The 27371-nt window shown below is 56.2% G+C and overlaps 1 protein-coding gene across 1 annotated transcript in view; it reads right to left on the reverse strand.

The window, feature by feature from the left end:
* Positions 1–1009: 1009 nt before the first annotated feature.
* The window catches only part of CFAP74 (cilia and flagella associated protein 74), a 61786-nt gene continuing 35424 nt past the window's right edge, over positions 1010–27371 (reverse strand). Inside the window, exons 17-38 of the mRNA XM_057305445.1 lie at positions 26191–26355; positions 24941–25091; positions 16806–16882; positions 16204–16326; positions 14859–14980; positions 13226–13354; positions 13053–13140; positions 12496–12669; positions 11620–11753; positions 8448–8724; positions 7166–7264; positions 5882–6021; positions 4885–5291; positions 4694–4749; positions 4468–4587; positions 4088–4243; positions 3107–3236; positions 2740–2894; positions 2404–2536; positions 2034–2164; positions 1678–1812; positions 1010–1482 (exon numbers count right to left, since the gene is read on the reverse strand). Coding sequence (XP_057161428.1) covers positions 1381–1482; positions 1678–1812; positions 2034–2164; positions 2404–2536; positions 2740–2894; positions 3107–3236; positions 4088–4243; positions 4468–4587; positions 4694–4749; positions 4885–5291; positions 5882–6021; positions 7166–7264; positions 8448–8724; positions 11620–11753; positions 12496–12669; positions 13053–13140; positions 13226–13354; positions 14859–14980; positions 16204–16326; positions 16806–16882; positions 24941–25091; positions 26191–26355 — 3204 coding nt within the window. The 3' untranslated portion in view covers positions 1010–1380. The remainder of the gene's footprint in view (positions 1483–1677; positions 1813–2033; positions 2165–2403; positions 2537–2739; positions 2895–3106; positions 3237–4087; positions 4244–4467; positions 4588–4693; positions 4750–4884; positions 5292–5881; positions 6022–7165; positions 7265–8447; positions 8725–11619; positions 11754–12495; positions 12670–13052; positions 13141–13225; positions 13355–14858; positions 14981–16203; positions 16327–16805; positions 16883–24940; positions 25092–26190; positions 26356–27371) is intronic.

Consider the following 27371-nt stretch of genomic DNA (forward strand, 5'->3'; position numbering starts at 1 on the left):
GCAGGGATCATGCCCTGCAGGGAGCACCACCTCCTAGGGCCTGCATTTGGCCGGGCTCCTGGAGCCTGACTTCTCTCATCTGGTGAGAAAGTGGCTTGGGCTATGGCTGGTCAGCCCCAGGAGGGGCTGACAGAAGTCCTACAAAACTCCACTGTAGGGTCACCGTACTGGCCTCAGGTGAGGGAGATGGCAGGCTCCCAGGCATCAAGGGCACCAAGGAACTGGGGTTAGGACAGGTGGGGTCCTGAAGCCTGTGCCCAGGGAAGTCCCCAGATGCATCATACCCTCCATTCTTGCTAGGGAAGTTGCACGTGCTCTCCTGCTGTCAGGCACAGGACTGGGGTTGGTGGGTTGGGCACGCTGTGTACAGAGGGGCCAGACTGGATGGGCTCTGTGGGGACAGTGTCCAACCAGCGCTCTCCAGAAGGCAGGTGCTGGGGCAAGGGGACATTCTGAGCTCCCAGGAGTGTCATATGGCCTGTGGGGCTTCTGCCTTTAAGGACCTGTTGGAGCCCAGAAGGCTGAGCCTGGACTCTGTCCAGAAAAATGGAAAACAAAACTCATGCTCTGGGCCTCTCCCTGGACCCCAGCTAGACACTGAGGGAGGCCCTGAGCATGAGTCCCCCACATTTGCTCCCTCCTTCCTTGGGGACATCAGGGATCCTGAAACTTGGGAGAAGCAGAGAATCCTAAAGGAACCCATTGGCTTTGGAGCCTCCTGTACCCTTCTCCATCTTTGCAGGGCCTCACTGGGTCCAGGCATGTCTCAACTCCAGCCTGTATCCCCAGCACCCTGCCTTGCTAGCGGTTTCCCCAGTGATCCAGGCACCACCCTCCAGAGGGGCAGAGTTCATTGTTTATGGACTGATTTGTGTGTATGGGTGTGTGTGTGGGGGGGGTAGGAGGCAGGGTGCTGCCTCCCCAGGGATCTGTCCCTATCTCTGATTTGGTATGTATCCCACACTTCAGGCCTGTATGAAGAAGCCCAGAAGGTTTATTGACAGACCTGTGGGGGCAGCTCTTCCCCCCACCAGGGCTTCTAAAGGCTGGGCAGGTGGGTACTGGTGGGGCTGGGGGTTCTGAGGGGCTCAGAGTAAGAGAGGGTTGTGGGTAGGACTCGCCTTATTGCTGGTTCTGAGTGGGGCCGGGGAGGGGGTGCTCTCCGGCCTCTGGACTCACTGGGTCCGGGGCAGCAGGAAGTGGCCATGCCTGGGGGGCTGGGGTGCCCTGGGGTCACTCAGAGGGCTGCACATTTGAACCTGCCCAGCGGGGGTGCCCAGGTCCCAAGCCTGTGGGTGGTTTATCCTGGTTTACAGACCAGGGGAGGGCTTCAAGGGTGAGCAGAGGGTTTGAGGGAGCTCTGGAGAGACTCCTGTGGCCTCAGGGGCTGGTCACCACCTGGGCCACAAAGAGGACCTTGTAAGTCTCCTTCACGTCCCCCTTGAGCTGCAGCAGGGCTGACACCATGAGCGGATGATCTGGCTGGAATGGGAGGGGAAGGAAGGAAGGAGACCCTCAGTCCCCCGGCCCACCAGACACATGTGTTGTCTTACTGCCCACTACCTACCTCACCTGCCCAGGGCCCACCCAGCAGCCCTCTCCTTGGGTGGGGCAGGGGTGTCATCCCGCCAAGCCTTTGGTGTTTGCAGGGCTTCCCAGCCAGTCTGCGGCACTTACGTCGAAATCGGCAGGCGGCATCCAGGAGATGGTGACAGTCTTGGTCTGGCCACGCTCCACAGAGCCCCTGGAGGGCTCGATGGTGAAGCCCTTGTGCTGCAGAGACGTGCCGCCGTCCAGGCTGAACTCGACAGTCTGCGGGACACTGGAGCTGCAGGTAGGGCTGGCAGGCCAGGCACAGCTCCCAGGAAGCAGTGGGACTGGGCTCGAGGGTAGCCGACTCCACCTGCCCTCTCAGCCCTGACCAGCAGGCTACCCAGCCCATATCTATCCAGGGGCCAGGCCGGCAGTGGCCCAGGCTGCCCAGGCAGGGGGTGCTGCAGAGGGGCTGCGTGGGCCTGGGCAGTTGTGGTCACCTTCTTTGGGGCCAGCTGGGTGGTCCGGATGCAGCCCACCTGCAGCTCTCGGGTGGCAGGTGGGGCTGGCTTGTCTGTGTCTAACTGGATGTAATCCAGGGTCACCAGGATGGGCTTCAGCTCCTCTGCTTCTGAAGAGAGAGAACTGGCTGGGGGCTGATGGCGTGGGGTGGGGCTGCCACCCAGAGAGTGAGGGAGCTGCCTAGGGTCAGCTGGTCCCCTGGAAATCTCTCTTTAGCATGACCCCACCCTTTGGGGGATGGGCCAGGAATGACAGCCCTACCCTTCCATCTTCTTAGGGCTAAGGGTGCAGGTGGGCAGCAGAAGGGGTTCTCTTACTGCACCGAGCCCCCCCCCCCCCAGGGCTCACCCTCTCTGCGCTCAGGGTCGCAGGTGGGGATCGCGGTCAGGGACTCCACAGGCACGTCCAGGGGGTCTCCGCCCTCCACGAACATCATGTGCTCGCGGGCCGCGCCCTTCAGAAGGATCTGGTGGGAGAGTTTCTGGGGACAAGGAGCACAGCAGCATCGTCCTGTGACCCATGACTGGGGCTCCAGGAGAGTGTGGGGCCTCTCCACCTGACGACACCCCTGGCGCGGAGCCCCCATCCACCGGCCAGGGCCTCCAGAGTAGGACAGGCCGGGAAAGCCGGAAGGGCCCTGGACACGCGGGAAGAGGGGTCGAGGCTGGGCTCGCGGAGCCACACCTTTTCGAAGAGCACGACCTGCAGCCTGTCGGAGAAGTACAGGCTCTCGTGGTCTGGGCTGAAGGTCACGGTGAAGTCCTGCGCCTTGCCCGGGTCCATGATGCCCTCGACCGGGACCACGCTGAACACGCTCTGGCCGCTGTGGTTCTGAGTGCCTGCGGGTCGGGCGGCGCGGCGAGCCCCCCCCCCCCCCAGTCAGCAGCGTCCCGGGCGGGAGCCCCGCCCCCCCCAATCCGCGGCCCGCTTCCCCCTCCGCGCCTGCGCCCCTGCCCCAGCCCCCCCCGCCCCGCCCCCGCCGCCCGCGCTGCGCTCGCACCTCGCCGGGCGTTGCCCCGCGGCCCTTCCCGGCAGCCGCCCGCCTGCTCACCCACTACTTCGGTCCTCTGCGCCCGCGAGGCGAGGAACTGCGGCAGCCGCTGCCGGGCTGCGCTCCCGGAGCGGGAGAGGCTGTCCAGCTGCAGGGAGAACTTGATGGGCAGCGTGGAGTGGTTCTGCAGCTGCGAGGAGGGGCGACCTTCAGCGGACTACCCACCCCGCCGCCCGCGCAGGCTGCCGCAGAGGGGTCTCGGCTCGCAGCTCGCTCTCCCCCCCCCCCGGGGAGCACACCTAGCGGGGTGTCCAGTCCCGCTCCTGCCCGATCTTTTTCACCTTGCGCTCTCCGCACTCTGTGGAGCGGTTGCTTCATCTCGTCCCGCCTCACCTTACCCCCCTTGAAAGGCTGGTACCCCTCTGGATCCGCGGTGCCCTCGGTTCTCCAGAGCGCCCTCTGCTGTCAGGCTCAGGCTAGTCTTCAGCAGAACCAGCATCCTTGCCCAGTCTCTCCCCCGCCCTCACCCACTTCTCAGTGAAACAATTCAGGGAATCCCTGTTCTGGGCTCAGTGCCAGGTCGCGACCTAAGCCAGTGGGCGAAGCAGGTATCCTGTTGGTTGCCTGGTCGCAAGGCTGGTGAGTCCCTCGGACATTGGAGAAGTATGCGGAGCTAGGCCTGCCCTCCCACAGGGGGTGGGAGGCCACAGGGCAGTGTGAGCTGGCCAGAGAAATCTGTAACCGCCCCCCCCCCCCCCCAGCAGTGTCTGAGCTGAGCTCCTCCTCATCCCAGATGGAATGGCTCCTGCAAAGGCCCTGAGCGGGAAGATAGGGAGCACTGAGGCCGAGCAGATGAGGGGTGGAGGGAGGGGTGCTGGACAGGGCAATGGAGGGGGCAGCTGCTGGGCGGGGGGGTGGCTGGAGTGGGGGTGGCCTGCACCTCTCTTGGCTTCCCTACCAAGGCAGGTCTGATCCCTCCCAGGGTGGAGCCCCCTCCCAGGAGACCAGGGCAGGCACCAGGCCCCCTGTGATGTGCTTCACCTTGAAGCTTGAGGACACAGACTCTCTGGCAATCACATAACCCATGTCAAGAACGTCCCCTTCAATGGAGCATGTGATCATGGATGCCACGCCGGTGCCCATGAGGGTCAGGGAAAGCGTGCCTCTCTTGGTGATGATGTCCAGTGTTTCTTGGGCCTATGGAGACCATGTCCATTAGCATGGAGCAGACACCTGTCAGAGGCATGTGCCGGAGCTCTGCTGGGAGCAGCTGGGACAGGGCAGGCTGGAGCTGAGACTGCTCTGAGCTCCCTAGCCTCCTCCTGCTTGCCCACCAGAGGTGAGAGCCTAGGGGGACCGGCCGCCCCCAGGGCCCTGAGCACATGGGCTGCAGCACGGTGTAAAGTGGGCCTGGGACTCACCAGGACGCTCTCATGGGGAGAGAAGGACAGCGTCAGGACCTGGGTCTCGCCAGCAAGCAGCTTGCTGATGGGGTTCAGCAGGACAAAGGGACCATTGGGGTTCAGCATGGAGAACTCCACCTGAGGGCCCAGTGTCAAGGAGAGGTGGCCAGGGCAGGACTGAAGCCCCCCACCAGCTCCTGTCCCGTCCATGTAGGCTGCCTGGGCTGGGTGTGGACAAGGATACAGCAAGATCCTCTGGGGAGATGTTCTGGATGGAGACCTTTTTTATGCCGTGGTGTCCTGAAATGGGATGGTGGAATCAGGGTATAGCCCTAGGCCCAGGAGTGGGGTGTGGGAACCCAGGCGGTAACTGTGGGAGGGCCGAGTCCCTGGGGTGGGGGTGTACGTGGGGGGCTGGGCCCAATCAAGACTCACCTACAGCGATGTCACCGAAGTTGGAGATGGTTTGGCCTTTGTTGGAGGTCACCACAATAGACGGTGGCACTGCCGGGCACCACAGCTCCAGGTACAGGGTGTTGTGAGGACTGGGGGGAGGGTGTGTTGATGGCACTGTGCCCCACCTCCCCGCCCTTGTCCTGCCCACTCCGGCCACTGTGCCCTTCCCTCCGGGGCCCCAGAGGGCTGGTAGCACAGGAGGGACGGTGACTTTCTGGAAGACACCCCTTGCCCCGACCAGAGCACCGCACCTGAAGCTCAGGGGTTCTGTCCCCTTCCTGTCTTTGGTGTCACCACTGGCAACAACACAGGGAACCACAAACTTGTCAAACTTCCCCTGGAAAGATCTGGCCAGCGTGGCCTGGGCAGCCTGGTACTCGTCGGAACTGGAATGAGGCAGCAGCTTGCACTCACACTCCTGCATCCGCACTGCACACGCTCTCCTGGGGCACAAGGCCACACCTGTTCCCCAGGGCCCTGGACCAGAGGGGAAGGGGCCCCAGGCTGTGGCTGTCCTACCCTTTCGTGGTTCCTGTGGGAGGTTCTCCCTACCCCACAGACCTGGTCAGGCACCTAACAAGAGGGCTGTGTTCCTGGGGCCTCAGGCCTAGGGCGGGCAAGTGACTCAAGCCCCTCAGAGCTCTCCTGGCCTCATTTTGCACCTGGGGAGGCTGGGGTTGCTGAGCTGGGGATACGGGAGTCAGGAGCAGCAGGGTCTCCCCAGCGCATGGTGTGAGGCTGTGCATAGGGACACCAGGCCCATGGGAATGGGGTGGACAGATGCTCAGGAAGCCAGAGCTTAAGGGGCCTCAAGGCAGCGCCTGGATTCAACTGTGCCTGAAGCTAGCCCAGCCCTGGACTTCCAGTCACATGGCTCAAAACAGCTCTGTTCCAGGCAGCCTGTGGGGGAAAGTCGCCATGGGGATCAGGACAGGGTCTCATCACATGCGCACAGAGGGCGGTGGAGGGGGGCTACCTGAACTTGAGGTCCTGCTTATACGGCTCTGAGGTCGGGGTGGTTGAGGTCCGGAGCAGTTGGTCTTGGTTCTGCAGCCGAAGCGTGGAGAAGGACTGTCTCCTTAGGTCCTTCCTCTGGGTGACTGTGTCCTTGCGGACCTGGGGTGCAGAGAGGCCAGCTCTGCTCAGCCCAGCGGGCACTGCTGGCTGCCCCTCGTAGCCTGCTCTCCACCAGCGCAGGCCTGGGCAGACTGCCCTGTGCAGGGGCCCCAAGGGCGTGGGCTCGGAGGGGTGGGGACCCAAGCACTAAGCGGCTTCCTCAGGAAGACTGACCACAGGTGCAAAGGGCAGCCAAGTGTCCAGAGACCCCCTCTGGGCCTGTACACTGACCCCAGCATTTGCCCTCAGTAGTGGGGAACAGGCAACAGAGGGAGGATCCACCCGGGACCAGGGGTCCTCCTTCCTGGTGCCGCCCCCCAACGCCTCACTGCAGGAAGGCAAGGGCTTCCCCTGTGTGTGCCAGACACTGGAGAAGTGGGCTTTGCGTCCCGCTGCGTCCCCAGGGCAGCAGGGCGCAGCTGTCGCTCTAGGCCGCGTGACTGCACAGCTCTGTGTGGGTCCGTGGGACCTTCTCCCTGCAGGAGCCCCCAGGCTGCCCCGTCTGCAGCCGGCAAGGGCAGTGGGCCTGACCCTCCTGGGCTCCATCCCGGGGGGTTATGCTTCCCTTCATCATCTTCTTCTTTTTTTTTTTTTTTTAAAGAAATCTCTTTATTTACTTATTAAGATTTTATTTATTTGAGATAGAGCGCACGAGGGGGGTTCAGAGGGAGAGTGAGAAGCAGACTCGCTGCTGAGTAGGGAGCCCAATGCTATCCCAGGACCCTGAGCTCATGACCTGAGGGGAAGGCAGACGCTTAACTGACTGAGCCGCCCAGGCGCCCCTCCCTTCTTTCAGGTTTACATCTGTGAGGCCCTTTTCACGGGCTTTCCTTTACGGTTGTAAGGAGCCACACTTGTCCAGGGTCATGGGCCCCTTTGCCATTTTATCTGCTCTCCCTCCGTTAAAGCCCCACCTGCTTCTCAGTGCATCGGCCCCTGGGGACCTAGCCTTTCCTGGTGATGCTGTCCGGACAGGAGGAGATGCTTTGAAAGCAGGCTGACACACCACGCTCCACAAAGTCCACCCAGCGCTCCCGGCGGCACGCCGGCCTGGCCCCCTGGAACCTCAGGGTGGGGGGTGTGCAGGAAGCCACAGCCCCCGCCCTGTGCCCCCACGCCCCTCCTCTTGGAGTCCCCCACGCACCGGTCTGACTTCCACTGGTTTGGTCAGGGCCTGGGAGTCTTCCTGGTGGATCAGCGGGCTGGGCAGCGTGGGCCGGAAGGCCACCTGGATCAGACATCTCTGCAGGGAGAGCCGCCCAGAGGGCAGAGCTGGCCCCTGCTGGTGCCCTGTCCTCCTCAGCACCCCGAGGTCCCCCCCCCCGCATGTCCCCAGGTCATGCTCTCTGACACTCCCGGCAGGACACTCGTCACCTCGTCATTTCCTGAAGGCCCTTTCCAGGGGGATGCTCCCTGACCACTGCCCCTGGGGGCTAGGTGGGTTACCGTGCACGACCATCAAGTCCACTCTCATCATGTAGGGCAGGGGTCCCCTGACGGATGTCCTGATGGGCCAGGACCCGCCCACAGCTCACATTAGGCGTGACATGTGTGAGAAAGGAAGCTTTGCATTCAGCCATCAAGATCTGAGGGTGAGTTCTTCACCCCAACTTGTCCCTGTGACTGGCACAGCCTGCAGGGAGGTCCTGGGCCCTACTGAGGGCTCACTCCCAGGTGTCCCCAGTGCTCAGTACAGCAGAGGTGCCGACACAGTGGGGGGCAGAGCAGATGGCATGGGGAGGGGAGAATAAAGGAAAGAGGAAGGGAGAGAGCAGGGAGAGGGAGAGAACGCAGAAGCCAACCACAATACCCCCCACTGGGGCTGGTACTTAAGCAGTATTTGCTAAATTTAATAAAATGCATTTTAAATGATCACACGAATTGAAACGCCGCCAGGGCCCAGGTGTCCCCGGCACCCTCACGTGCCCCTCCTCACTTCGTCCTGGCAGCAGCCACCCTAGCTTTTGAAGGGAAAGACCGGGGCTCCAGGAGGCTGGGTGGCCCTGGCCCAGGCTGAGAGGAAGCTCTACCTCCAGGCCTCGTTTCCTTCTGGTCTATCAGGCAGAGCTGGGCGGGGGGAGCCCTCAGTTGAGTGGACACCCACCCTGCACTTCCGGGGACCAGGCCCCCTGTGCCCATCTGCTGTGAGATCCAGGGCTCTGCACGTCCTCCCTCAGTCCACACCGCCAGAGCTCCTGGGCAAGTGCTTGTGGGGTCAGCCACCCTTGGGTGCCCCCGCCACTGGGGCTTGGGCTGGGCTGGGGCTCGTGGGCCATGGAGACCGTCTTAGGCCTGCTTGGGCCTGAGGAGGGGTAGAGCTCACCCCGCCTCTGCTGTCCAGGCTGCATCCCTGTGGCCAAAGCTGGGCAGAGCTGGGATCCCAGGGGAGCTCCGCCCCCCAGCCTACCTGCAGGGCTCACACCTGCCTTTCCTGGCAGCACGGTCCCCACCGAGGGCGAGATGGTGATGGGCGAGTCCGGGGGCAGCAGGAACTCGAAGGACGTGGGCCCCACAGGAGAGGGGTCCTCTGAGCCGATGCGGGGCACGGAGTGGGTCAGTGAGTTCATGCTCACGTGAGAGTTGATGACGTGCAGGGTGGCCACGGACATGTCGTACAGGGAGGTGGCTGCGAACTTGACCTGGTAGTGGGACAGCTCCAGGGGCGGGTGGACGCCCACAGCCCGGCACGCCAGCTTGAAGCACCTGGAAGGGCCGGCATGGGCGGCTCAGTGGGGGGGTGCGTCTCTGGGGTCCCTCTGAGCTGTGGAAGGTGGCCCCTGAGGAGACGGTGGCCTGCATAGACACAGCGCCTGGGACCACGACGGCAGTTGTCACAGATTTTGCTCACTGCCTCCTTAGTGCGTTTTACTGTCTTGAAGGTGCTGCTACCGCCGTGCACGCGTGAGGAGGAGAGCTGCTGAGGGGGGAATTTCTGGCTTATTTTGTAAATATGCACTGACATTTAAAAATAAAACGATAAATTGCTCTTTAAATATGAGCACAGGGATCTAGAAACCCTAGTGAGTTGATTTCTGCCATCATCCTTTAGAGAAAAAGAACAGATGCAGGAGGTGGGCTTTCCCTCCTGGAACCACGGCCCCGTGTGTCCGCAAGCCGGTGGAGAAGGTCCCGGTGCTGGTGAGCCTTGGAGCCTTCTCGACGGGCACATCTTGGCGCCTGGCCAGGATGGCGCGGGTTCCTCTGACCCCTGCAGAGGCCCTAGGGCTCTTCAGAGCTGGGACAAAGGAGCCAAGGTGCTCTGGCTGGCAGCTTCCAGCAGCTCACAGGGAACGAAGCTCTGCCCAGGGTTTGGGGGCCACGGAGGTGCGGGTGTGGTTTTACACCAGTGAGGCCGCAGACAAGCATGGCGGTGCGGGCTATGACTTTTGAAGACTAACCTCGGTTTGAGTGTTCTTGGACCATGTGTGATCGGCTTGGTGTTTGAATTAAGATAATGTATCAAACCAAAAAAAGAACAGATATTTGGTATTTTAACCACTGGAATATTTCCATTCCACATCTTCTTCGAATCCAGATTTCTACCGCGCTCTGTGTTGAATTTTGCCCTAATTACATACGTTTTAGCACTCTGATGTCGACTGCCCTATCATAACCCAGCTGTGATGGTAACGTTGCTCATGCACTGAAATACTGAGATACATATTTTTGTGTCTTGTGACCACAGGCTCTGAATGTGGAACAAAAATCCTTCTGTGTGGAAATATCATTGAGGTTATTATTAGCATGCAGTTAACTGGGAAACCATAAACGTATGAAATGTGATAATCATTACATGCAGAAAGTGAGATTTCACGGGACGTGTTTCAGGACAGTGGATGGAGCTGCTGTTCCCCAGCTGGTTACGGCATCAGGAGTGGCGTGACGGGATGGGGGTGATGCCTGGCTTCCCTGCAGGGCCCTGGGGTGGGCATGGAGGAGCTTGGCCCCCCAGCATCACTCAACCCTATGACCCTCTCCTTATGCGCCCACATCACAGGCAACATGTCTTCCAGCATTAATTTGAATGATTCCCCTCTTGCGACTCACTTACGCCTTCCTTCATTTTGTTGCAAAGAAAGCACCAGAAGCCCCCACCTGTCAGGCGTGGCATCACCAAGGCTCAACTGCGACTTGCCAGATGCTGCCATTCTTATGACTGGGAGGCAGCGGGCTTTACCCAAGACCCTGATGGGGGACGTGGCAGGTGGGTAGTCAGGGCCCTTGATTTTCCTTGTGGGTTCTAGCTCTGTCTCCACTCCCTGAATTCTTACCACCCGTGGACTTATTCCTGATCACCCACAAGACTGTCAGATCCCAGGAGATCACTGGTCCTGCCCATGGCCACATGCCCGGGGCCAGAAGAGGGCTTGGCCCATGGGCTCCGGGGAGCTGGACCCCATCCAGGGCTGCCCAGGCCCCCAGACAGGGCCAAACAACAATACAGGCTGAAATGCAGGTGGGAACAGGAGAAGAGAGGAAGGGAAACAGGAGGGCGGGCGGGCGGGCGGGCAGTGGGGCTCATTGCCCAGCTGGACACCCGCACAGGATGCTGCAGAACATTCCTCACTGGGGCTGGTCGTCTCAGGCAGCAGCAAGAACAGGGCCCTTATCCCAGACCAGCCCCTCTGCACCCTGTTTGAGTTCTCTCTTTCCACCACGTCCTCCAACCCATCTGTTAGGGTGCAAATGGGAAGCTCAGGGAGGGCCAGGGACTGTCCCCATCACACAGTGCATTAGAGAGAGTGGGGCTCATGTCCAGGGTCCTCTGGGGTGCAGAGGGACACTCTGCATACCACATGCACACTCACACACACTCACAAGTGCATGCTCACACGCACACACATGCACACCACACATGTTCACATGTGCACGCTCTCATGCACACACATGTCCACAGCACATGCTCACACATTCACGCACACCCCTCGTGCTCACACACACACACGTCTACACACATGCACTCACACACCACACATGTTCACATGTGCACACTCACACGTCCAGTGCATGCTCACACACATTCATGCACACCCCTCGTGCTCACATGCACACATGTCTACACACATGCACTCACACACCACACACGTCCACGTGTGCACACTCACATGCACACACACGTCCAGTGCATGCTCACACACATTCATGCACACCCCTCGTGCACGTCTACACACATGCACTCACATGCACGTTCACATGCACACACACACCACACGTCTACATGTGCACACTCACATGCACACACACGTCCACAGCGCATGCTCACACACATTCATGCACACCCCTCGTGCTCACACGCACACACACGCTCACACTGCATGCTCATACACACATCCACAGGTGCTCGCTCACCTGCCCGCACACACTTACACTGCTCCCATGCTCGTACTCTCATACACACACACACACACACACATGCACACACACAGGGGCGAGCAGGCCCAGCAGGCAAGGTCCCGGATCCCAGGAGCCTGAACTGGGTCTGAGGTCCCTGCAATCAGTGGTGTCTCAGGCCAGCCCCATGGTCGACCCAGCCGCCAGTGTTTGAGGGTGGGGAGGGGCTGCCGCCCCTGAGCCAGCTGCACCCGGCCCTCTACTCACCGGTTGATCTCAGACTTGCAGACGAGCTCGAAGTTGTACTCCTTAGCCTTGGTGGGTTGGAAGATCACGTCAAGTTGCAGCATTTCTAGTGGCAGGATTGTCCCAAACCCGTCATTGGGCTGAACGTCCACAAACTGGCAAATGGAAAACCATTGATGCCAAAGTGAAAACACAGTGGTCCGCTGGGACATATCGTGGGGGGCTGTGTGCACGTGTGTGTGGCAGAGTGCATGAGTGGGTGGGGACGCATGTAAGTGTGAGTGTGTGAGCAGTCTGGGTGTTTGTGTATGAGCGAGTGTCTAGGCGTACCGGGCTACGTGTGTTGGTAAGTGTGTGAGTGGCAGCATTTCTTTGAGCATGTCCGTGTGTGATCACATGTGCGTGTGTGAGTTGTCTGTGTGCCTACGTGTCTGCATGCGTGTGAGCACATGCGCGTGTGGTGCATTAGGCCAGTGTGTTCATCCACGTCTGCATGTATGTCAGTGGAAGGCAGGGTCGGCAGCGGAGCCGCCCAGAGAGAGAGGAAGGGAGCCTGGTCTAAGCCTCATCTTGGCTGCCCTGCAGGGCCAGGCAGCCAAGAGTTCTGGAAGGAAGGGAGGGAGAGGAGTCTGGAGTCCTGCGGGGGCGTTGGCCAGAGAGGGAGAGAAAGGCTGGGACAGAGAGCAGCAAGGCAAGGCGGGGCTGTGGGCAGTGGGGAAGAGGAGGGGGACAGGCAGGGAGAGACCCCAGGCCGAGAGGCCTGGAGGTGGGCATGGGGTCCAGGGAAGGGTGAGGCCACCTGGTGCTGGGCATCTGGACCCTGGGGCAGCACCACCCTGGCCCATCCCCAGAGCTTCTGTCCCCACACCCGTGCTCCTCCCTCACCGAGTGAGGTACCTTGGGGAGCCCGACAAACCCAAAGCCCTGGGGCAGGAGGGAGTGGTTGTAGAGGCTGACTTGTGTCCTGACGCCCTCGTAGATGGTGCAGTAGCCAAAGTCCACGGCCGAGGGGCTGAGCTCCAGGTCCGAGGTGGTGACCACAGCGTGCACGGTAAACCCCACCGGCTTGATCTGAAGTGCGCAGGGTGGGTGCGTCCTGGTTACTTGGAGTCTGTGTTTGCAAATGTCTCCGTGCACAAGAAAGGCAGAAGCATTGCTTTGACCCGGTGGCCAGACACGAGACTCTGAAAAAGGCCACTTCCCTGTAATCCCTGACTTGGGAGGATAGGAAAGCAGGTGCCAGAAAAGAAGGGAGGAGCCTCAGGTGGCCGTGGTGCGGGCGTGCGTGTGTGCATGCGAGCACACATATGCACGCCCTGTGAATGTGCCTGTGGGCACGTGTGGGTTCCAGTGCCAGGGGGACGCCCCGCCGGCCCTCAGAGGTCTCTCCCCAATCCACAAACACCTGCCTCCCCACGAGTGCCCAGCGTTCCCGGGGAGTGTCCCACGCAGACCTGATCAGCCACCCGGATTGTCATTGGGGCCTTCAGGACTCTGGTTTCCTTGTCGAAATACTTCCCTGCATCTTCTGGGAGGGACTGTCTGAAAGAGGATGGCGCCGATTGGAGGAGGCAGTAAAGCTGACCCGCGGGTTGAGCTACGCATGCAGCGCGCCCCGGGCGCTCACCGCGGCAGGAACTTGAGCTGCACGGCGTAGGAGGAATGGGCCTGGATGTAGCCTGTCTCGGGCAGGAGCTCTATGTGCTCCCTCAGCTCCTTGCACACTTCGAACTTCAGACGCAGGGCCGCTTTCGACCTGCAGGGCACCCAGGGACACCAGTCAGCGACTCTCTGCATCTGCGCCCGCGGGACTGACACACGTCATACGACCCAGGCGCCCACGGGTGCACGGTACAGTGCGTGTTCAGTGAGCGCTCGCGGCCCGGCTTGCTCAGGGGTGGCTTTCCTGAGGAGTTCCTATAAACAGAAACCCTGCCGTGGAAATACGGCCCCAGTCAATTCTCAGAAACCTGAGTGTTTTCTGGGAAGACCTTTGGGGGGCAGGCACCGCCCAGTGCGAGGACCTGCAGGGGTGTGGGCACAGGGATGGGACCCCTGCCCGCCTGGGGCTCTGTTGTACTCCTGCCCAGGCCAAGGTTGGGAGGGGCTGGGCCCCACGGGCCCCGACAGGCCTGGGGCCATTTCCCTTGATTTTGTCCCCTCTTCCAACGCCAGAGCAGCCAGAGGAGGCCACGTGGGACCCCACAAACCGCGTGGGGCTTCTGCTTCTAGTTAGCGCCTCTTGCTCCCTGGCCCCCATCTGGGCTCACCTGGAACCTTCCCTTTTTCTACCTCAAAGTTCCCCCACTCCGCTGCCTGCCTTTGAGTCTCCACCAAACCAAGTGACTGGCTGACTCTGTCACGACACACGGCCTGAGTGTGCAGCTGGGGTCTTTGTTTACCCCACAGGCCAAGTGCTACCCAGCCCCACAAAGTGGCTGCACTGTGCACCCTGAGATAAACTGGCAGAGGCTGGCGAGCCCTAGTTGCCCGAACAAATCCACGGGAGCCCCTCTTGAGTCCCCCGATGTTTGTGGTCCTGGCGCTGAGACAGGCAAGTCCCCCGCAGATGCGCGGTCATGGCAGACGCCTGCGGAACTTCCACACCTACAGCCAGTTCTGCGCTGGAGGCAGGGCCCGCGAAGCCCGGGGAACTGTTCGGGGAGCGAGAGTACCCTGAGTGCTAACCACAGCATTTGCCTACTTTTCTCCACCTAAGTTGTACTAAAGTAAAAAGTTTTCAGAGATGACCGCTCTGGTGTCTGGACGCCTTTGCAAAACCCTGCAGATAGAAATGCACTTCTTTCCTTGGGCTCCGTTCGCTTTTCTTCTTTTTCTTCTGGTTTTCCTGTCTGTCCACGAGGTGCCAAGGACCTGCGCATGCAGGGGGAGTGTCCCCTCGTTGCTGGAGCCGCTCACCACAGACCCAGGGGCTTGGAACAACACGGGCTTATTCTCCTAGAATTCTGGAGGTCAGAACCAGACACAGGTCCCACTGGCTAAGGTCCAGCTGGGGGCGGGGCTGCTTCCTTCTGAGGCTCCAGGGAGACTCCCTTTCCTGGTCCTTGCCGGGGTCTAGACGCACCGCATCCCTGGCCGTGGCCCCGCCTCCGTCTTCCCATCTGATTGCCTGTGTGTCTGACTCTGGCCCTGCCGCCCCTCTCATGACGGTGACTCTGAGAGTCGACCCTGTGGGAGGTCCTCGGCTGAGTCTCACACGTGGGTCCCATGGGTCCGGGCTCCGCTGCTGCCGGGCTCACCGTGTGTGCACGACGACGGAGTCCTGGTACAGCCGGTCATACATACACATCTTCAGATCTACGTTGGGCTTTGGCACCCAGACGGGCACATCGATAGCAACGCCCAGGACTCTGAAATACAACTGAGTTTGAAGGGGCAAAGTCAGAGACACATGCTTCTGCTGGCAGAGCGGGTGAGGCCAGCTGAGTGAGGACGCAGCCTAGCCAAGGGGGTTTTATAACTCTTACAAGCATCCGAAGGTTAATCATTAAACCAGCCACGTTTTGGAGTTCTGTGGCAGTTTTCATATCATATAATTTAAACAATCCTTTTTATTACCAGAATGTTCAAACATAAAAAGACGGAATAGTATAATGGATCGTCATGTACCCATCACACAGCTTCGTGACGATTGCCATGTTTAGCTGTTTAAAAACCCCTTTCATTACAGAACAATGCATCTCACAGAGAGACGTACACTTTATAAAACTCTCCCAGCTAATGCAGAGGGAGGCTCAGAGGTCGCGAAGGGACCAGGGACAGAGGGAAGTACTTCTATCCCCTCCGCGGCCACTGGCTCCTCCCAGCCAAAGCCTGAGTCCTGGGTCTTGGGAGGTTTGGGGGGGTCTGTGGGGGTCCTGCAGGGACAGGCTGTGCCCAGCAGCCCCTCTCGGGCTGGGCAGGGGCCTGGCAGGGGAGGCACTGTCCTGGTGTGACGGCAGTGAGCCGAGGACTCCACACGCCTTCCTCCAGGACCCCCGGGCTGGGAAGGGGGCCGCCGGCCCACAGGACGGGACTCGTGACACTTAGAACACCCCAGCCGGCAGACCCTAGGCACAGGGTCTCTGGCGCAGAGAGAAGACTGCAGGATAAAGACAGAATGTCGGTGGTCTGAGTGCCGGGGAAGGCGCGGAGGGCATGAATATGTGAATCACCCAGTTCAGGAATTTGCTCACAGCCCTTACACACACGTGCACACGTCACGTCGATAAACTCAGTTTTGCCTTTGGTCACAACAAACATGTCAACAAATTAAAAAAAATGAACAACAGAGTTTGCAGGTCATGTTCTCTGAGCCAAATTTAATAAACCTTCAAGTAAATAAATAAATAACAAAAAGTAATGAGTAAAAATGGTAACTGCTTGGAAATGAGGAGAGGCATTTCTAGTGATTAAGAGCAGGGGCTCCGTATGTGTGTGCACGGGTGTGTGTGTGTGTGTTGGCTATGGAGGCAGCCATCTGTGCCGCCAGCTGGCTGGCCAGGTGTGGGCAGCGCAGGCAGCTTCCTCGCAGGGTTGTGGCGGGAGGAGCGCCGAGGGGCAGGGACCCAGGGCCCAGGGCCCACGCCACGGTGCGGTACTCACTGTCGGGCACTGCTGATTCTTGAACACAGCCTTGAACTTGGTCTGGACCTCTCCCGGGATGACCGGCGTGAAGATGACCGGCACTTTGACGGAGCTGAAGGGGCCAATCTCACCCTCTGTCACCTGCATGGGAAGACAGGTGCCACAGGCCAGTCAGGCTTCATGTTTCTATCAAGGCACTTCCCCCGTCCTCACCACGGGCTGCATCACCACGAGGTGAGTGTCCCTGGGTGGCCTGGCCCTGCCCTTCGAGGACTTGCTGCCCAGCGTCACAGCTGCACCCCGCCGTGTGCGTACTTGCTCTCTTGATGACCCGGGACCCTTGTGTGCACGTGCACGCGTGCATACACCATACTCCAGCCGGGGAGGCCCTGCCCGTGTCTCTGAGTGGACCCAGGGCCCTGCACCCAGGACACTGGCTCTGCTGCTCCAGTCCTGCCTGACCCCCGCTCGGGACGGCTGACGGTGCCACCCAGAGGCTGAGTCCGGACAAGTCTCGTCGGGCTCTGGCCAAGTGGAAGGGCCACCCTGGGGGAGGGGGCAGCAGGTCAGGAGGGCATGGCTGGAGGAAGGTGGCCTGTGATGCAGTGGGCCTTGCTAACCTCTCCCAGCGAGATCTCTGTCTGTTCCTCCTCGGGAGGTATGGTCACGACAGTGGTCATGGTCACTCCTTCAGATTCTGGAAAAGAAGGAGGTCTAGATGAGAGGGCTGGGGCAGCCCATGGGGCCCAGGGGTGAGCTGAGGTCCCAGGGGGATCTGGCCCCTCCCGCTCTGGGACCACCAGCTCCCAGCCAGCTCCCTCCCTCTGGCCCTGCTCTGCAAAGAGGAACGACCCAGTGGCATAGGAGGGGCAGAGGGACTTCTCAGGGACAGTGGGCACCATGGCCTTGGGAGCTGGAGACTGGGGGTGGAAGAGGGGGCCAGAGCGACTGAGACCCAAGCTAGGGGAGGTGAGGTCAGCAAGGGGAGCTGGCTGTGTGTGGCTGGTGGGGTGCAGGGGCCTGAGGGTCAGAGCCAGAGAAGATGGAATGAGCCAGCCCTTTGGGGGTCAGGGGACTGGAGAGTGGGCTCAGAGGGGTTTTCTATTCAGAGGAAGAAAGAAGAAGGCCCAGCAGAGAGGAGGGCTGATGCAGAGGGAGTGGAGAGTTGGTGGGGTATGGCCTGGGGTGGGAGGTGTTTCTAGTGGCCAGTGGAGCAGAGGGACCAAGGCCTAAAAGTTTACAAGGATATCACGTTCCAAATGTCCCAGCCAAGTCCCCGTTACTTAGTGTTGCCTGTGCGTGTGCCACTGGCGTGTTCCCTGCTGGCAGGCTGTGCACACTGACCCACCCGGGGGCTATTTGTCGGGAAGGCCCCTGAAAGCAGATGCTGACTCCTCTTGTCTGAGAAGGTCTTCCGGTGGACTTTGCTCGTGATGACACAATTTGACAGGAGAGATGAAGGTCAGCACCCTCCCTAGTCCTGATCTTGGGCTGCCTGGCCTGGCCACCACGGAAGATCCAGGAGAACTCCGGCGGCCTGGCCCAGGCCCGCCCCTGACACCATGTGTGCCCAGCATGGCTGAACGATGACCCTACAGGGTAGTGTGCTCCGTTTCTGGGGCCTGGGGTTGGTCTGGGCCCCTCCAACTTGGCAGACCTGTCACCCCACTCAGCAGCCACAACTGTCACCTCAGTGGGGGAGGGGCCAGTTGGCTGTCACCACCTTGATGTTTATGTCCTTGTCTGCTTCAGGAGTAAGCACTATGACAGCCCGGGCCTGAGCCAGGGCAGACCCCGGGGTCGCTGCTTCAGTCTGCGTGGTTGGTGGTTGGGGTCTGTTGGTGGGTCCCAGTGTGGAACTGTGCTGATGAGTCTGCTAAGAACACGGCGAACTTTCGTCAGTTCTAGACTCGGGCTCATTAAAGATTGTGAAAGCTTCCTTTCATCACGTGTCCAGTATTGGTCCCTGCTATCAGTCATAGAGTGGACATTTACTCACCTCCGGGATACGAGTGTAGATGTGTTTCGACATTTTAGAAAGTTCTCAGCAAGCATGTTGTTAAATACGACCGTTTCCTGACTCGAGGAGACAGATGAGACCTCCTGCCTCTGTCCTCCATGGCTTAGACCACGCTTTCATGTCTCCATCTCTGCCTGTCTGCAATTGGGAAGTTCCCTGGGTCTCTCCTCAGCAACGTCTCTCCACTTCATCCCGATTGGGGTTCCCGTTTCAATGATCACATTCTTACTTCTAGAAGATTTATTAGGTTCGTTTTCCGATCTGCTTCCCCTCCTTCCTCGTGATGGTTTTCCATGTATCGAGTGAGCACGCTTATTTTGTGTCAGTGTCGGATAATATCGGTATCCGAAACCTGCAAGATACAGCTCTCTGCTGTTCCTGTGTGTTGAATGGTTTCTTTTCCACCTCTTTTTATGAAGGAGTAAAGTCCACCCATTTCAGTGTAACCTTCTGCAAGTTTTGACAAACGCACAGTGCGTAGCCCCCGCCACGGTCGAGACATGGAACACTTCCATCACCCCCAAGCCCCCGTGCGCCCCTTTGTAGCCAACCGCTCCCCTGCCCCTGGGAGCCACTCATGTGTATAGTTTCGCCTTTCCCAGAATGCCAGGCAGATGTTTTTTGAGCCCGGCCTTTCGCTGACCGAGGATGCCTCTGAGACTGGCGCATGTGGCTGCATCTCTAGCTGAGCCCCCTGGTGGCAGGGATGAGGCTCCGCATGTTTGCTCACCCGTCAGGGACATCTGGGGGGCTAGTTTGCGGCAGTTACAAATAAACCCTCTGGAAATGTTCACGTACAGTTCTCCCTTCGAATACAGGTTTTCATTTCTCTTGGTAAATACCTAGGAGTGGGGTGTCTGGTTGTAATATGTTTGCTTAACTTGATGAGAAAGTGCCAAACGCTTCGGCAGTGGCCACACACCCAGCAGCAGACAGGGGTCACGGCAGCCCCTCACCAGCACTTGGTGTTGCCGGCCGTCTGCCTTGTTTTTGGCGGATCTAGCCACGCTACTCGATGTGTGGTGCAATTCCACCGCGGGTTTAATTTGCGGTTCCTTCACGGCTAATGATGCTGACCATCTTTTCACGTGCTGAAACGCTGTCGACAAATCTTTGGTAAAGTGTCTAAGTTATTCTGCTCATTTTTAAAAAAAGCTTTTATTTTTATTTATGAGAGAGAGAGCAAGCAGGGGAGGGGGGAAGGAAGGGGGAGAAGGAGAGAGAATCCCAAGCAGACTCTGTGCTGAGCGCAGAGCCCAACGTGGGGCTCGATCCCACGAGCCTGAAATCATGACCTGAGCTGAAACCAGGCACCCTTTCGACGCGTTTTTAAACTGGGTTATTTGTTTTCTAATTGAGTCTTGAAAGTTTTTTTTTTTTTTTAAGATTTTTATTTATTTATTCGACAGAGATAGAGACAGCCAGCGAGAGAGGGAACACAAGCAGGGGGAGTGGGAGAGGAAGAAGCAGGCTCATAGCAGAGGAGCCTGATGTGGGGCTCGATCCCATCACGCCGGGATCACGCCCTGAGCTGAAGGCAGACGCTTAACCGCTGTGATACCCAGGCGCCCCGAGTCTTGAAAGTTCTTTACATATTTTGGGCATGTTCTTTATCAGACATGTAATTTGCTAGTATTTCCTACCAACCTGTTGCTTACCTTTTCATTCTCTTAGCATTATCTTTAGAAGAGCAGATGTTTTTAGTTTTGATGAATTCCAGGTTATAACTTTCATTTTTATTTTATCATTTATTTCATTTTTTTTCATCATGACAAGTGGACTCCTTCAGCCCCATTCCCTATTTCCCCCATCCCCTCACCTCCTCCTCTCTGGTGACCGTCAGTGTGTTCTCTGTAATTAAGAGTCTGTTTCTTGGTTTGCCTCTCTCTCTCTTTTTCCCCTTTGCTCATTTTTTTCTTAAATTTCACGAGAGGAATTATATAGTATTTGCCTTTCTTTAACGTATTTTGCTTAGCATAACACCCTCTAGCTCCATCCACACCGTTGCAAATGACAAGATTTCATTCTACTTTATGACTGAGAAATAGTCCATCGTCTCTCTATATACCACATCTTTATCTATCTGTGGATGGGTGCTCTGGCTGCTTCCATAGTTTGGCTCTTGGAGATAACGATGCTATAAAACATAGGGCTGCATGTATCTCTTTGAATTAGTATTTTTGTATTCTTTGGTAAATACCTAGTACTGAAATTGCTGGGTCGTAGGGCGGTTCTATTTTTAACTTTCTGAGGAACCTCCATATGCTGTGTTCCACAGTGGCCGCCCCAGTCTGCATCCCCACCAACAGTGCACGAGGGATCCCCGTTCTCCACGTCCTCGCCAACACCTGTTGTTTCTTGTGTTGTTGATTTGAGCCATTCCGACATCTGTGAGGTGGTATCTCATTGTGGTTTTGATTCGTATTTCCCTGATGCTGAGTGATGCTGACCATCTTTTCATGTGTCTGTTGGCCATCTGTATGTCTTTTTTGGAGAAATGTCTGTTCGTGTCTTCTGTCCATTTTTTAAATTGGATTATTTGTCTTTTGGGGGTTGAGTTGTATCAGTTCTTTATATATTTTAGATACTAACCCTTTATCGGCTATGTCATTTGCAAATATCTTCTCCCATTCGGTAGGTTGTCCTTTAGTTTTATGGTTGTTTCTTTTGCTGTGCAGAAACTTTTTATTTTTGTGTAGTCCCGAAAATTTATTTTTGCTTTTGTTTCCCTGGCCTCAGGAGACAGATCTAGAAAAATGTTGCTATGGTCGATGCAAAGAGGTTACTGCCTGTGTTCTCTTCTAGGATTTTGATGGTTCCACGCCTCACATTTAGGTCCTTAATCTACTTTGAGTTTATTTTTATGGTGTAAGGAAGTTATGGTTCAGCTTCCTTCTTTTGCATGTGGCTGTCCAGTTTTCCCAGCACCATTTGCTGAAGAGTCTGTCTTTCCCCCATTGATGTTCTTTCCTCCTTTGTTGAAGATTAACTGACCATATAATTGTGGGTTCCTATCCTGTTCTATTGATCTATATGTCTATTTTTGTGCCAGTATCACCCTGTTTTAATTACTACCACTTTTTAATATAACTTGAAATCTGGAACTATGATACCTCCAGTTTTGTTTTTCTTTTTCAAGATTATTCTGGCTATTCAGGGTCTTTTGTGGTTCCACCCAAATTTTAGGATTATTTGTTCTAGCTCTGTGAAAAATGCTGTTGGTATTTTGATAGGGATTACATTAAATCTGTAGATTGTGGGACACCTGGGTGGCTCAGTCAGTTAAGTGGTCGCCTTCAGCTCAGGTCACGATCTTGAGGTCCTGAGATCAAGCCCCACATCAGGCTCCCTGCTTAGTGGGGAGTCTGCTTCCTCCTCTCCCTCTGCTGCTCCCCTGCTTGTGCTCTCTCGCTTGAGCCTGCTCTCTCTTCAATAAGTAAATAAAATCTTTTAAAAAAATCTGTAGATTGCTTTGGGTATTATAGACATTTTAACAATATTTTTTCCTCCAATCCGTGAGCATGGAATGTCTTTGCATTTGTGTCATCTTGAATTTCTTTCATCAGCATTTTATAGTTTTCAGAGTATAGTCTTTCACCTCTTTGGTTAAACTTATTCCTACTGAATCCCTTTATCAGTTCTAGTACTTATTTGGTGGAGTCTCTGGGGTTTTCTATATATAGTAGTATCATGTCATCTGCAAATAGTGAAAGTTTTACTTTTTCCTTACTAATTTTTACTTCTTTTTCTTGTCTTATTGCTGTGGCGAGGACTTCCAGTACTAAGCTGAAGAAAAGTGGGGATAGTGGATATCCTTGTCCTGTTCCTGACCTTAGGGGAGAAGCTCTCAGTTTTCTACCATTGAGTAGGATGTTGGCTGTGGATTTTCACATAAGGCCTTTATCATGTTGAGGTATGTTCCCTCTAACCCTACTTTGCAGAGGGTTTTTATCACGAATGGATGTTGTACTTTGTCAAATGCCTTTTCTGCATCTACTGAAATGATCATATGGTTGTTATCCTTTCTCTTAGTGATGTGACGTATCACGCTGATTGTTTTGTGAACCCTGGAATAGATTCCACTTGAGCAGGGTGAGTGATTCTTTTAAAGGATTGTTGGATTCGGTTTGCTAATATTTTCTTGAGGATTTTTGCATCTATGTTCATCAGGGATATTGGCCTGTAGTTCTCTTTCTTTGTGGTGTCTTTATCCGGTTTTGGTATCAGGGTAATGCTGGCCTCATATAATGAATTTGGGAGTTTTCCTTCCTTTTCTATTTTTTGGAATAGTTTACGAAGAATAGGTATTAACTCTTCTTTTAATGTTTGGTAGAAATCACCTGTGAAGGGATGCCTGGGTGGCTCAATCGGTTAAGCATCTGCCTTCGGCTCTGGTCATGATCTCAGGGTCCTGCGATCGAGCCCCACATTGGGCTCCCTGCTCAGCGGGGAGTCTGCTTGTCTCTCTCCCTCTGCTCCTCCCCTCCTGCTCATTCTCTCTCTCTCTCTCTCTTTCAAATAAATAAAAAAAATCTTTAAAAAAATAAATCACCTGTGAAGCCATCTGGTCCTGGACTTTTGTTTGTTGGGAGATTTTGATCACTGATTCAATTTCATTACTGGTAATTTGTTCAAATTTTCTATTTTTTCCTGCTTTAGTTTTGGAAGGTATATGTTTCTAGGAATTTGTCCATTTCTCCAGGTTGTCCAATTTATTGGCATATAGGTTTTCTTTTCTTTTTTTAAGATTTTATTTATTTATTTATTTGAGAGAAAGAACACAAGTAAGGAGGAGGGGCAGAGGGAAAGGGAGAAGCAGACTCCCCACTGAGCAGGGAGCCCGATGCGGGGCTCGATTCCAGGACCCTGGGATCACGACCTGAGCAAAAGGCAGACGCTTGACTTACTGAGCCCCCCAGGTGCCCCGGCATATAGGTTTTCATAATATTCTGTTAACAATTGCTTGAATTTCTGTGGTGTTGATTGTTATTTCTCTTCTTTCCTTAGTGATTTTATTTATTTGGGTCCTTTCTCTCTCTCTTTCTCTCATCTGGCTAGAGATTTCTCTGTTTTGTTGATCTTTTCAAAGAACCAATTCCTGATTTCATTGATCTGTTGGTTTTCTGTTTTTGTTTTTTAGTTTCTATATCATTTATTTCTGTTCCAATCTTTATAATTTTCTTCCTTTTTCTGGGTTTGGGCTTCATTTTTTCTTCTTTTTCTAGCTCCTTTAGGTGTAAGTTTAAGCCTGTAGTGCTCTAAACTCCCTTCTTAGAACTGCTTTTGCTGCATCCCACAGTAGGTGATAATTTTTAAAAGACGGATCACATTTTTGATGTCATATCTGAAAAATCTTTGCCCAACACACGATAACACAGATTTCCTCCTACGTTTTGTTTTGGAAGTTTTATATTTTACATTTAGGTCTATGATTTATTTTGAATAGTTTTTGTTTACAGTGTGAGGAATGGATGGAGGTTCATTTTTGGGGCATATGTTTATCTAACTGTTAAGGTCTCATTTGTTGAAAAGACTTTTTTTTTTTCCCTCCAAGGAATTCCCTTTGCATCTCTAGTGAAGACTGACGGCCATATTCGTGAGGTCCTGTTTTTGGACTCTGTCCCATCGAGTCTCTGTGTCTCTCCCTTTGCCACCACCACACTGTCCTGTCACTGTAGCCTTAGAGTAAGTCCCGAAATCAGGTAGTCTGAGTCTTCCAACTTTGTTCTTTTTCAAAGTTTTGGATATTTTAGGTCCTTTGGGTATCTAAACGAATTTTAGAATCAGCTGTTGATTTCCACGATGAGGCTCGTGGCAGCCGTGTCGGGTAGGAGCTTGTGGGTGTCTGAATCGGCATAAACATGTTGAAAAAGAACGTGAGCGAACAAAAGAGAGGCAGCAAGAGTGCAGCGGGTGGGCCCTGCAGACACTGAGGCAGGAAGAGTCGGGGGGGCACACACCCCGAAACCCCCCCTTGTGACCGGGGCACAGCGGGTCTGTGACTTGAGGTGTGTCCATGAAAGCGGACGGCACACAGTGGCGGAAACAGGAAGAACAGCTCCCACAGCGGCCTGAGCAACAGGACTGCTCTAGGCTCTGCTTCTGTGAGGCTGAAACAGGAGAAATCCGCCGTTTCTGGATGCGTGTGGAAGGGAAACTGTCCAGGGAGGCAGGGAGGTGATGGGAACAGTGCCAACAGCGGTCAGGCTGGCCTCCGGGGAGTGCTCTTCCTTCTCCCACCGGGGGCTCGGGGCTGTTGGCGGGGAGCCCCCTGTTTCTTGATTCTTCTGTAAATTGTCCTCACAGGTTATGCGCTGCTGTGTACTAGCAGAGCTGGGGGTGGCCCTAGACAGCCCAGTGCCCCCAGGACCCTTCAGGTCTTCCTCTCTCCCCGACCCCCTCCCTCCGTCCAGCAGCTGCACCCCTGGGACAGGACTCCTCAACTGTCCCAACAAGGACCCCAAGCCTTCTATGGCCAGCCTGGTGGTCCAAAGCTGGGAGTTCCTTTAAATATTCTGCTGCCTTAACTGTCACTGCAAGTTGCAATCCAGTCCACAACCAGTATTGGTTTGAATGTATATATTCCCTTGTTTACTATCACTTAACTCGAAGTCCTAGAAAAAGACTGCACAGTCCAGCCCCGTGGCACCACGCGGGCTCAGCAGAGCCTCCCAGGAAGCAGCAGGTGCTCTGGGTGCTCCTGAAGTCTGCCCCCCCCCCCAAGTCCCAGCTCACCTGTGGGGCGCCCCTCTTCCTGCTCCTTGCTGTCCTGCTTCCCAGACTCCTTCCGGCTTGGCATGTGTGTGGGAGAGGACTCGTTGCCCTCGATCTGTTGCTCAGAAATGCTGGTGATTTTATCGTTATCTTCATCTGTGAATAGGCTACTCTAAAAAGGGAACAAGACACTCTTACTGGCAGTTTCCTATTTACTTTCCCACTCAAATGCCCAGAGCCCTGTTGCCAGGAGAGCCATGGGGAGAGCCCGGCCATGATCTTGCTCCCCGGCTCCCTCTGTCCCAGGCGCTCAGGGCCCAAACGCCTGTCTCTAGCCCAGGCTGGCCCTCCTTGCTTCTCCACGGGCACTGCCGGGTCTCGGGTCCTGCTGCGTTCTGGGCTCTGGCATGCAGCCCATTCCACGGTCTCCCTCCATGCCGACACTCTGCCCTCCTTTCCTGGGACACCTGGCTCCTCTCTCCACGTGGGGTCAGTGCCCCAGGCCCCACACTCTCCTGGCCGCAGCTCAGATGCCCAGCCTGCATCTCCCCCCCATTCTCCTGGCCCTGCTCTGGGTTCACACCCCAGCCCCTCCTACCTCTTCCCCCACCCCATTGGTCCCATCCCTCCCTGCAGGAGACACTTCCAGGGCCTTTGCTGAGAGCCCTTCATGACTGGACCAAAACTGCAAAGTAGCTCAGTGCTTCTTGTTAGGGAGTTTCACCCGTCCTCATCCCCAAAAGACCTCCCAGTGTCCAGGGGTGTGACGGAAGTTGTTTCCACAGATGGGGTCCCACCTGTGTCACTCTGAGATTGTTTCCATTCACTTAGCACATCTGCACAGCCTTCCCATGAAAAGACTGGCTCACCTTGCGCCTTTGGAAAAGGTGCAGGAGTGGGCAGGGTCTGCTGGGCTTTCAGGCCGTGTGCTCTTGGCTGGCCTGCCCCAAGCTAGGACTTCACAGGTGCATCAGGAGAAAGGTGGGTCCCCTGCGGCTCTCGGGCCTGGAATCTTGGCCACTGCCCTGTCAGTCGCCACACACTGGAGCGGGGTCAGCGTCCCGTTGCCGCTGCACCTGCCAGGTGGCTCCAAGTGTCCCCTTACAGAGCCCAATCTCCTCCACGTGGCCTGACGATGACACCCAGCCCTGTGTCGACAGACCCCTTCCTATCACTGATACTCACAGGACCGTCTCGGGTGGGGGAGGCATCACACCTCGCCCCTGGCTGCGTAGCCACGGCTAACGATCGGGAGCGGGCAACACACTCACTGTTTTCATGACCGACTGGGAGATGTCCAACTCATAGGACTCTGATGCCGGAAGAAACTTGAACTTGGTGCCCAAGCCCCCGATGTTGGTCAGCGTAATGGTCCGGGACGCGGTCTCCCCCACCACATAGCTGCCAAAGTCGATGAGCTCCTTGTCAAGGGACAGCTGCCGAAAGACCCAGGGAGGAGCCAGGGTGACTGTGCTAGGCAAGCTCTCCTCTCCCATCTGCTGCCCTGCAGCCCTGAGGGGACCCAGGAGCTCTGGCCCCTCCCCCCTTTTTAAAGATTTATTTATTTATTTATTTATTTATTTATTTATTTATTTATTTGACAGAGAGAGAGAGACAGCCAGCGAGAGATGGAACACAAGCAGGGGGAGTGGGAGAGGAAGAAGCAGGCTCCCAGCGGAGGAGTCCGATGCGGGGCTTGATTCCAGGACCCCGGGATCACGCCCTGAGCCGAAGGTAGACACTTAATGACTGAGCCACCCAGGCGCCCCGGCCCCTTCCTCTTGCGCAAGGCCGAGTCCTGTGTCTGGTTCCAGCGGGGCCTTTGCACGCCTCAGGGACATAATCCACATCCTAGAAATCACTGGTTTGTGGATCGATCATGATAAGTTGGGAGCTCCCGAGAGCCAATCTAAGAAGTTAGCTGAAAAGAAATGAGCAATCAAGCCCTGAAAAGACGGAGAAATCTCAAGTGTACACTAAGGGAAAGAACCTGAAAAGGGTAGATACGGTGATTCCAACTGTATGGCATTCTGGAATGTATGGTGTTCTGGAAAAGGCAAAATTAAGGAGACAGTAAAGAGATCAGCGGCTGCCAGCAGTCTGAGGGGAGGGAGGCATGAGTAGGCGGAGCACCGGGGATCCGGGGGCGGCGAAAACACTCCGTGTGACCACCGTGGTGACGACACGTCGTTAGCGTTTTGTCCCAACCACAGAGCGCACAGCCGCGCGGGACCCCGCCGTGGACCACGCACCCTGGGACACGGCGCCTGGGCCAAGCCCAGCGTCCCTGTCACAAATGGGGGGAGGGCGGCGGTGGGGGCGGGGCACGTGGGAACCCTTCGCGGCTCCCCGCGAGTCTGATGCAGCCCAAAGCTGCTGTAAATAAACAAGTCTATTGAAAAATATACCATTTGGGAGTTTGAGGGAATCCCAGGATGGGGTGCGGGATGTC

This window comes from Ursus arctos, unplaced genomic scaffold, assembly GCF_023065955.2.
Source record: "Ursus arctos isolate Adak ecotype North America unplaced genomic scaffold, UrsArc2.0 scaffold_32, whole genome shotgun sequence".
Lineage (NCBI taxonomy): Eukaryota > Metazoa > Chordata > Mammalia > Carnivora > Ursidae > Ursus > Ursus arctos.